The 10,436-nt window shown below is 32.4% G+C and overlaps 1 protein-coding gene and 1 pseudogene across 1 annotated transcript; one reads left to right on the top strand and one right to left on the bottom strand.

Moving 5' to 3' along the window:
- The first annotated feature begins 2,315 nt into the window (after positions 1 to 2,315).
- Positions 2,316 to 3,479, top strand: LOC106333330 (annotated as a pseudogene).
- A 3,263-nt stretch (positions 3,480 to 6,742) lies between these two features.
- LOC106302326 (ribonuclease 3-like protein 3) lies at positions 6,743 to 8,314 on the bottom strand. The gene is made up of 3 exons (XM_013738860.1): positions 7,847 to 8,314; positions 7,120 to 7,263; positions 6,743 to 7,006 (listed from the first exon to the last, which is right to left on the bottom strand). Exons 1-3 carry the CDS (start codon positions 8,288 to 8,290, stop codon positions 6,743 to 6,745), a joined length of 852 nt encoding a protein of 283 aa, XP_013594314.1. The 5' UTR covers positions 8,291 to 8,314.
- Between the last annotated feature and the right edge of the window lie 2,122 nt (positions 8,315 to 10,436).

Here is a 10,436-nt window from a genome sequence, read left to right on the forward strand (position 1 = left end):
AATATTGTAATAAATTTGTCAAAAATATAAATCAACATTAAATGAAATTATCCATGTCATATTTTTTCGGAAGCCATGTCATCAATTTCAGTAGCCATGTCATATTTGTTTTGTGAAATTGATTGTAAAGAGGACATGTGGCAAAAACGCTTTTCAAATATAGTCTAAGGGATTGAGGATTCCTGATCCTTTTAAATTTAATTATTTGAAGTATATTTACATAACAAATACTAAATAAATAACTCTTCTATACAGTGTCGGTTCAGACATGAATGGCGCCTAAAGCGCATAAAAAAAATCTGCCCCCAGTTATAACTTTTTCGCATTTTCGATATGCAAACAGAACCATGCAAAATATCATTGTAGCTCTTTAATATTCTAGTGATGTCATTGATAACTCACTTTATAGTGTACATACTCGAACAAACTAATTTTCTCTGAGCTTCAGCTTTTAAATACAACAACTAAGGTTGGAAATACTAATAATATACGGTAAAAAATCCTTTGTAAAAATAGCAATCATCCGTTCAATTTGTAAAAAGTTATGATATTTCTAAGACTCAGAAATATAACCTAATTCATAATAGTTTTATGTTTGCTTAGATCTTAGGAATTTTTTCGTCACTTTTTTATAAATTCTTAAAAATAACGGCAATCACAAAAAAAAAAATTGAAAATAAAACTTACATGGAAAATTGGGAGATGGAATAACAATCAATGGAACAGGTTACAAATATTTCAGAAATAAATGGCCTTAAGAGTTGATTTAATATTTATTTTATAATTTATATTCAATAATCAAAAATAACTACAATAGTTAAAAAAAACAATAAGATTCTTCATAAAAACAATCGTATAATGATAAAAAGAATAAAGTCAAATTATTGTCATCATTATCAAAAAGCAAAAAAAGGAAGAGAAGAAAAAAAAACTAGAAGACGTAAGAGCACCATTATCCATTTATCTTGTATCTTAGGTTAAATGATGATTTAATGAAAAAGAATAATGGAAAATGAAACAAGAAACGTATTTTAATTTAGGTTCAGAAGATATGTCCCTTAGAGACACGTCACTTTCACTGTCCATGGAAGAGAGTATCATATGGCTTACTATCTCACTGATGATATTTATCCGAAATGAGCGACTTTTATCCAATCTATTCCAATACCACAAGGGCCGAAAGTAGTTTTATTTGCTCAACGTCAAGAAGCTGTCCGAAAAGATGTCGAGCGGGCTTTTGGAGTCCTGCAAGCTCGCTTTGCCATTGTTAAAAATCTAGCACTTTTTTGGGATAAAGTCAAAATTGGGAAGATCATGAGAGCATGTATCATACTCCATACAATGATAGTAGAGGACGAACGAGATGGATACACTCAATTTGATGTTTCTGAGTTCCAACAAGGAGAAGACAACGGAAGTTCACATGTGGATCTCACGTATTCTACAGATATCCCTACAAATATCGCCAATATGATGGGGGTTCGAACTAGAATTCGTGATAGACAAATGCATGCACAACTGAAAGCCGATTTGGTTGAACATATATGACGTAAATTTGGACGTGATGAAGCCAACAATTGAGCTCGTATGTTTTTTAAAAATTATTCTCCTTTTTTTACTAATCTTTGTTTTTATGTTTTTTTTTTAATTCTATGTTTTAAATGTTATCTTCATATATGTATTATATAATAAATAAATTTTATCTTAAATTAAAAAATGTTTTTTTATTTTATTTTAAGAATCCTAAATAAGATACTTGCAATGGAGATCCTAAAATTGTATGTCTCTTACGTAAATTTCTTAACCCACTTTATTACTAAAAAAGTATTAAAATATGATTAAGATCCCCTAAGTGTATCTTAGGGATAATGATGCTCTAAGAATCTAACCAACAATAAGACTAGAAGACATGTACACAAACCACTATAGTTTGGACAACTGTTAAAATTTGACGTCCCTAAATTGTTAATAATCCATTGCACCTAAATCCCTTGCTTTACGGACTTTAGCTCTAGGCCGGCCCTGCATCCATACGAAAGCAAATATCTGTAGATCACATAGATTTCTCACTTTGTTTAGATTTATTTTGTGTGTTACAATGATTTCTTTTTTTTTCTTTTAATCCCCTTTTAAGTTACATAATGGTGTCATTTTAAAATGTTTTGTTCAAATGCTGCGTTGAATTCCTCTATTCTAACACGTGTGTTATTTTGCTATAAATAAAAGCTAAAGGAAAGCAATCTTGTTAATACTCTAGACCTAATTCAGAACTGTTCCTCCACCACCACTGGCGTCGACTCCATCTTCTTCCAGCAATGATCCCCAAAGAAGCTAAACCAAATCAGATAGAGACGAAGACTAAGCCTGAACCCCTGTCGTTTTCATCACTCCCAGACGATATCATAGAGAACATTCTTGCCCGTATCTCCAAGTGAAATTACCCTAATCTCTCTCTCGTCTCCAAGAGATTCCTCTCTCTCCTCTCTTCTCCAGAACTCTACACTACACGATCTCACATCACAACCACCGAACCATGCCTCTATTTTTGCTTAGAGGACTTGCCAAATATCCCACATCCCAAATGGTTTACTCTTTGGATGAAACCCGCCGATGAAACCCTAGCTGATGACGATGAAATTCTTGAAGACTATTCGTTGGTTCCGGTACGTTCATGTTCCCATCTTCAACACGTACCATATTTTTCCACCGTAGCTGTTGGTTCGGACATCTACTTAATCGGTGGACCCTACAAGGGGCCGCCGTCTTCACGTGTTCGTATCTTTGATTGTCGGAGTCACACGTGGCGTGACGGTCCAAACATGTTGGTGGCCCGTGACGCTGCGTATGAGTTTTATATCGATGGGAAAATATATGTAATGGAAGATGACCGGAAAGACGACAATTGGATGGAAGTATTAGACATAAAGACTCAAACTTGGTGTCCCTTGCTGATCCATGGAGCTACTGAGTTTCGTGGCAACTGGTTTCTAACCAATGTGTTTAGAGGAAAGATTTACGTAATAGCTGATGAGGAGAACTTTGCTTATGACCCAAAAGAAGCGTCATGGGAAGTTTTGGGACCACGAGAGTTATGGACACATAGATGTTTGGTGTGCGATAGAGGATGTAATGTTTTGTTTTACAAACTCTGGTTTTGCTTGTGGTATGACACTAAGAGTAGAGTGTGGAGAGAGGTCAAGGGTTCGGATATGGAAGTATTGCGTGGTGAAAATTATGAGTATAGCTTAAGAGGGGGGTGTGTTGTTGAAATTGTTAACCATGGTGGGTAACTATTAGTTATCTGGGTCCCCAGGTATGAGGAATACAAGGCAAAGCAGAAAAGGAGAATTTGGTGTGCGAGAATCGCATTTGAGAAGCGCCATGAAGGTGAGATTTGGGGTAAGATTGAGTGGGTTAATGAAGTGCTTACGGTCACCAAGTCGTATAAGTTCTTGAGTTGTGTAGCCATTACGATTTGAGGATTACTAAAAAGATGGAATACTAATTGAACAATATGGTGATATCTTGGTAGAATCACATTAATTGTTTCATTTTATTTGAACAACCTGTTTTCTTTGAAAGAAGCTCTATTTCGTTTTGTCAACAATCAATATCATGAAACTCTTTTGAGAGATCCATATATAATGCTATTTTGTACACATTAACAATGGAGGATTTTCCAAAATGTCTCAAATTTGATTTGAAATCTAAAAAAAAATCATATATTCAATAAAATCAAAACTAACATAAATGTTTAGTAAAAAAACTCATGATTTGAAATGTACTTCAAGTTTTTGGTACTACATACTACTAACTCCTCAACAATGGCTGCATAACATGGAATGTAGACTTTTCTTTGTGCTAGTCTTCTCTCTGACTTATACTTGTCTAATTTTGTGAATGACATGGTTGCTGGAACTAATCCTTAAAGCTTCAATTTTCAAAGCACCAGAATAGTTTAAGAAGGACAGAATTTGCCTGCTCGATGCTTTGTTTGGTCGAGTGTGGACAGCGAAGAACTTAGAGTTTCTGAACTCTTCTCTCATTCTTGACTGCTCAGATAAACAACTCCCTCTTGGAGCCTTAGAATACTACACATGTGACGAGCTAGCCTATTGCATAAAAAGATATGGGGGCTGTAGGTGGATAATATATATGCACCCTTACACATCAAAAACAATCATTGGGTAGCATTATGGGTATCAATTCATATCAATTTCTAGGAGGCACATAGTGATTTGGGATAGTGGTATTATTCACTCAAAGGATGAAGAAATTGCTACAGTTGTGTATCCTATTGCCCACATCACATAATGGCGTACATGCTTCGTGAGTTAGCTCACGGCAAGAAGAAAAAGATGAACCCAAATGAATTCACACATGAGCGGATCTCAAAATCAGGAGTACTACAAAACGTACAAAGTGGTGATAGTGGAGTGTTTTCTTGAAGTATATAGAATTTCATGCCAAATGCATGACGTTTCCATCTTAGTTGTGTGATACACTTACTCATAGATATCCAACAACATGGTGTGCAACCATTTTTGGGCTACAATTGGAAGACAAGATGAAGTTTGTGGTGTTCTCAGCGGATATCGGTCCACATTTGTAATAGGCATTTGTATTGTGCTTTTGTACCAGATTATACTGTACTGTGCTTAGTTTGAGGATATAGAATATGAGAAATTATCATTTGTCTTTTATAAAATTATTTACATACTAGATGATAACCCGCGCGCATGCGCGGAGTGAGTTTTTATAATAATGGTTTTTTATTAAATAGTTTTAACATTTTGTAACACTACAATCTTTATCGATTATAGAATGACCAATACAAATGTTGGTATCTTCAATATATCATCGTTGTTGAAGAGTGAATGCATTACATCTCATTTTAATTATTTTTAAGACTTGATACGCACAAAAGGAAATTAAGTTTTGCGGCTGACACAAATCACCGAAACCAAATAGGCAACATCGATTGTATAATGGCGAAAGAGGATTAGGTTTTCTTCTCCCAATTTTTTTACTATTGACTTTCCGTAAGTGATTTCATTTTCTGCCTCTATAAAATTGTGATTTCGTTCTGGTCTTTGTTTAATTGATATGAGTTAAGTTTTTTTTAACTTATTCTGATGACAAAAAAAAAAAAAAACTTATTCTATGAACTCGGTGAATTACATAAGTGTCAATTTAAAAAATGGACATATGTAAAAATTAGTTTCATTCCTGATACATATCTAAGAATCAAAATTTTGAAAACAAAATCACCGGCAAACTGTATTCAAATCTAATATATCAAGCTGTTATAGAATATACGTACAGACTCGAAATATAAACGTCTGTCTAGTATATATTCACCAGCTCGGTCTAAAAATAATCTAATTCTATAACAACACAACAAATTACTTATTTCACCCATTCGGGTAATATCTGAATCCGAACGGGTAATATCCGAACCCGAATGGATATTCGAAGATAACCAAACATAAGTATACTTAACCCTATATTTCTAGTTTACTTCTCTCAATTTACTCAAAATATTTATATTAATGATGCGTATTGCTCAAAATTAGATTATATACATATAATTATGGACAAAATCATTTGCTACTCACTTAAAATACATATCAAGCTCTTGTTTCTTGCATTAACAAAAGTTGCATCTAAAATTTCAAAACAACAACTAAATTAGTGTCTTTCTATTTTTAAAGTTTCATCTCCAAACTTTTTAATAGTTTAATCTTTTAAAAATTAGAAATCCGGTTAAGTTAAATATATTTTAAATACAAAACCTTTAAAAAATGAATAATTTATTAATTTTTTCTTCAAAATTTAAATATCCAAACCCGACCCAAAATATTCAAACCCGAACATAAAATACCTGAACCCGACTCGAAGTGTAAAATACCCGAACGTGTTCTATACCTTTATGCTGAAATATCCGATACGAACCCGAACGTATATCTGAATGCTCACCCCTACGATATATGATCATTTGTATCTTGCTTGAACAAAACAAAAAGTTAAACCATTGATCACAAAAATTTTAATGTGAGACTTTTACCATTTTTAGTAATTTATAGTCGTTTTTAAAAATTCAAAATATAACGTATAAGAAAAAAATTAATTTTTTTTTATTATATGCTTAATGTGATTGTTTAATTTCTTTTAATAGTATAAAATTAAATAAAAAAGAGAGAGGTTAGAAAAATTGTTATCGAATATGTATTATTCATAATCATTAATTGTCATATATATGTTAACCATATTAGGTAATTCTGTAGCTTTTATTAAAAAAAAAAGAAAAAATATTCTTTTGTACACTACTAATTAATTTGATAGTTAATTTAATAAAAAACATAGTATATGTTTATATGGACCAATTTATTTTTCTAACAATTCTAAGATTCATTCTTGTAATGACACGTGGCTACGAAAACATGTTGTAATGTTCCAAGATTAATATATAGGGGATATCTAAATTATTGAATTTATTATTATATGATATGGTATGCTTATGGATAAGTGAGGTGGCAACACCAAAAGAAAATTAAATATTTTGTAGTATATATATTTTTATTTTTAATTTTCATATAAAATGTTGACACTTACAATGGTGTTTCATGGGCTTTACCCAAGATGAGGTTATTTCTTTTCGCCTTGATTCAGATGAAAAAAATGAAAAATAATCTTTTGCAGAAAACTGAGGTTTCAAACAAATTTATATATAAATATGATATTAAATCTGTGGAAAGGTATGGGAAAATTCGTCCAGAGCATTTTGTGCAGCACAATTTTTAGCAATGTCTTTCTTGACAAGATGGTGTCCATGTCCAACCAAATGGTCCTCAATAAAGACACGAAAAGTTTTATCAACTTCCCAAGTATTGTCATCGAACTTCAGTTTCAAGTTCTTCTTCTGACACATCTCATTGAGCTCTGTCACTGGATGGTTCTCCAGTTTATCTAATGGTATTATTGGCTCCAACAATGGTTTTACCACCTATATATTTATAATTTTCAACCAAAACATTCATGGACTAGTAGAACATGTCATTACTTACTCCAACAAAAGAATGAGTACAATTGATATCATACATGTATGCATGCAGTTACCTTACACACGGTCTCGAAGCAGTCGCAGTCGGTGTAGAGAGCTCCAATGGTAGACTCTACTATATCAGCTAGGGTTTTAGGAGTTTCCAGGAGATGACGCGAATGTAGTGGATATTTTTCTATATCTTTTGCAAATTTCAATATCTACATATATTTCACATGATTTCATTATATATAATTGTATATATTGAGCAAAAAAACACACCTCATACCTAGTTTTTTAAGGATTGTTGTCCGTATATACAGTTTGTACTTTAAGACCCATGGTATAAACAAGAATATGAATTGTTAAGTTTCGAAGGTTCATAGTTAATAACCAGATATCAGATACGATCAAGGTTCCGCAACATGAAGCATAGATTTGGCCAATATTAATGGAAAGCACATGTTAACCGAAAATAAACACACATCAGGAATATCAATTGATACGAAGTTAATAAGGTATGGATAAAAATTTGAAATTTGATGATAGAATCTGGAATTCGTGAGCAGGATTTAATTGATTATAATATAAATATAATTTTATCAATGACAAGTTGACAACTGATAAGTTCCAACACGTACACGATGGAAGTCTGTTGTCGTGGCTAGAAATAGTTGAAATATTAATCCCTATTCAATTAGTATTATTTCGATCAACCAATATTAATTAAACATGATCAGAAGATAATAAATGGAAAGTAGAGAGCAAATAGAAAAAAATTAATTATGTAAGAAAGAGGCTTACTTGGTCGTCAAGCAAGGGTTTCTTATGACGGAGGTAACGATGCAGATTATATTTTACGGCGACTCGGGCAAGTTTCTCTCTATCAACGTTGAACGCACGGAGTCTGGTCAATGAACCAGGTGTAGCATCCTCGTAGCGAAAATATAAATATTTGGTTACAATCATGTTTAAGACCGTGTCTCCTAAGAATTCTAAGCGTTCGTAAGAAACACAGTTTTCATCAAAACTAGCATCAGTGAACGCTTGCAGCAGCAAGTTCTTATCTTTGAACTCGTAGTTCAAGATCTTCTCCACGAATTCGATGCCCAAAGGCTGGTCTGTACCAATGGAGTTTGCTGGTTGTGATGAGTTGACGTTTTCTGTGTTGTTGTCGTTAACTCCGAGGCTCAAATTCAGTAACCGCTGGAGGGATTCAGTGTCTGCGTTTGGGAGTTGCGTTCCCATAGAAACAAGAGAGAGGGAGGCAGAAAGAGAGAGAGATAGAGGGATTGGGGTCTTTTCTGATTTTGGTGCTTGTTTTTATTTTGTTTTTGGTCTTCTTTGGCCCCTTTATATATTTATTATAATCTCTTCAATAGTTTAGTAGTCATAATTTGTAAGAAGAAAAATCAAAATAAAATCTAATATTATTTATTATACATAATAATAGACTATCACTATCTTTCAATATTTATGGTTTTAATACCACACCATATATGAACTAATAATATCTTCGGAATTAAATTTGTTTCATAAAGAGAATACTATACACCTTTTAATTAAAATTATAAAAATCCAGTCTTTCATTTTGGATTAAGCTTGTCTAAGTATGTAGAAAATACTGCAAAGTGTTATTTTGGTAAGAGATAACAAACATGGATACATCACATTTCAATGAAATGGAAAATGAAATCAATTTAGTTATTTTGGAATTTAGGAAGTGTTAGTGGGAGTTGATCTACAAAGAGTTTGTTGGTTTTAAAAGTTGAAATATTTGTAAAATTTGGAAAGAGTTCGAGAAAATTTAGTATATTGCAAAAATCTTTTTTTTAATCACTATATTGCAAAAATCTAAAAATACTATAATGGCTTTAACAATCGAAAGGATATATATGTATTAATTTCAAAATATTAATTTTTGAGTTAATGGTTAAAAATACAATTCTTAATAGTTCTAAATTTAAGTGATTTGTAGAATCATTAAAACCTAAACTTTTTTAATAGCAATAGATTTGGAAAACAATTATAAAATCATAAATCTAATAATACTAGATTTTAATTAGAAAGTGAAAATCTATAAACAATAATACTAGACTTGAAATTTCTAACAATAATTATAATCTAATTTTTAATAACACCCCTCCCCCCCCTTAATATATTTTGTATGATGATAATATTCTAGTTTAAGAAGTCCGTCTTAACTTATATTAAACATACGTATGAGATGTTTATCATTCTTGTTATGAAAGTAAGGGGAAAGTCTATATCTTTATTAGACAATAAGGAATCCATTTATATAGGGAATTACATAATTATGAAACCCTAATACAATATGGACTAGGAAATACAAAGACATAAGAATATGGACCTTCGAATATGGGCTTCCACCATACTTTGGTTTATAACACTTCCTCTTAGAAGACCATCTTCGAAGTGGTTTGTAATACGCTTTGGATATTGCCTCATTAAAACCTTACCAGGAAAACCCAATGGGATAAAACCATGGTGAAGAAAAAAGAGTACAACACGTATTACTCCCCCTGTTGAGTACATCTTTGGATGTCAGTAACGCCTTAGTAATTAGATCCACCAAATCCTCGCTTGAGTGAACTTGGACGGACAAACAACTTGTATCACCAAAATAATTTACCCTTCTTCGGGTAGGTTAGTATAAAATGGACCCAAGTCTTTAGTTCCTTGTATGTAACAAAATATGTATAATCCCGTTCTAGTGTCTTTGGGTCGATCATGAGCTATATATAGCTAATAGATTACGGTAAATTATTTATCTAGCCTTGTATGGCTCGCCAAATCCGTCAAAACTTTATGGCACTTAGACATGGCATTTCGGGACCAAAGATCTCCTCATTTTCTTCATTAGGGCCGAAATTATCTTTTCAAAACAGAGGAACCTTATAATTATGGGACTTGTCAATTCGTAAGCTTAGTCCATATCAAACTTCTTGAGCACGTTATCTATGTATGTCATTTGATGCATACGGGTTTTCTTTTCAAGGTGCTCAATGTATAATCCAATATATAATCTTGTTTTCCCAAAACCTTTCATGTTTAATTCGAATTCTTTCTTGATGTGTTCTATCTTTGGAAAATTTCTCCAGAGGTTCTTAGGATATTCAAGTCGTTTACATAAAGATATTCAATATTGTTCTCGAGAACTTGATGTGTTCGGTAGTTCGATACCCTCTGAAACTTTCACATAAATTTCGTTATCCAGTGGACCGTATAGATATGTATTTTATTTGCTAGACGTATAAGGAATCAGAATGTCGTTGCATCCACCACATAAGAGTATGTCTCCTTTATAATTGATTCCAGGTCTTTGTGAGAACCTTATGCAATTTCAACATTCTTATTATGTTTTCTCACCAAA

The sequence above is a fragment of the Brassica oleracea genome, chromosome C1 (assembly GCF_000695525.1).
Source record: "Brassica oleracea var. oleracea cultivar TO1000 chromosome C1, BOL, whole genome shotgun sequence".
NCBI lineage: Eukaryota > Viridiplantae > Streptophyta > Magnoliopsida > Brassicales > Brassicaceae > Brassica > Brassica oleracea.

Coding starts and splice junctions, on each gene's coding strand:
- LOC106302326 (XM_013738860.1), bottom strand. CDS start 8,290: ATGGGAACGCAACTCCCAAACGCAGACACTGAATCCCTCCAGCGGTTA. Junction 7,264..7,846: donor AACCCTTGCTTGACGACCAA/GTAAGCCTCTTT, acceptor AAATATATGTAG/ATATTGAAATTTGCAAAAGA. Junction 7,007..7,119: donor GCTTCGAGACCGTGTGTAAG/GTAACTGCATGC, acceptor ATAAATATATAG/GTGGTAAAACCATTGTTGGA.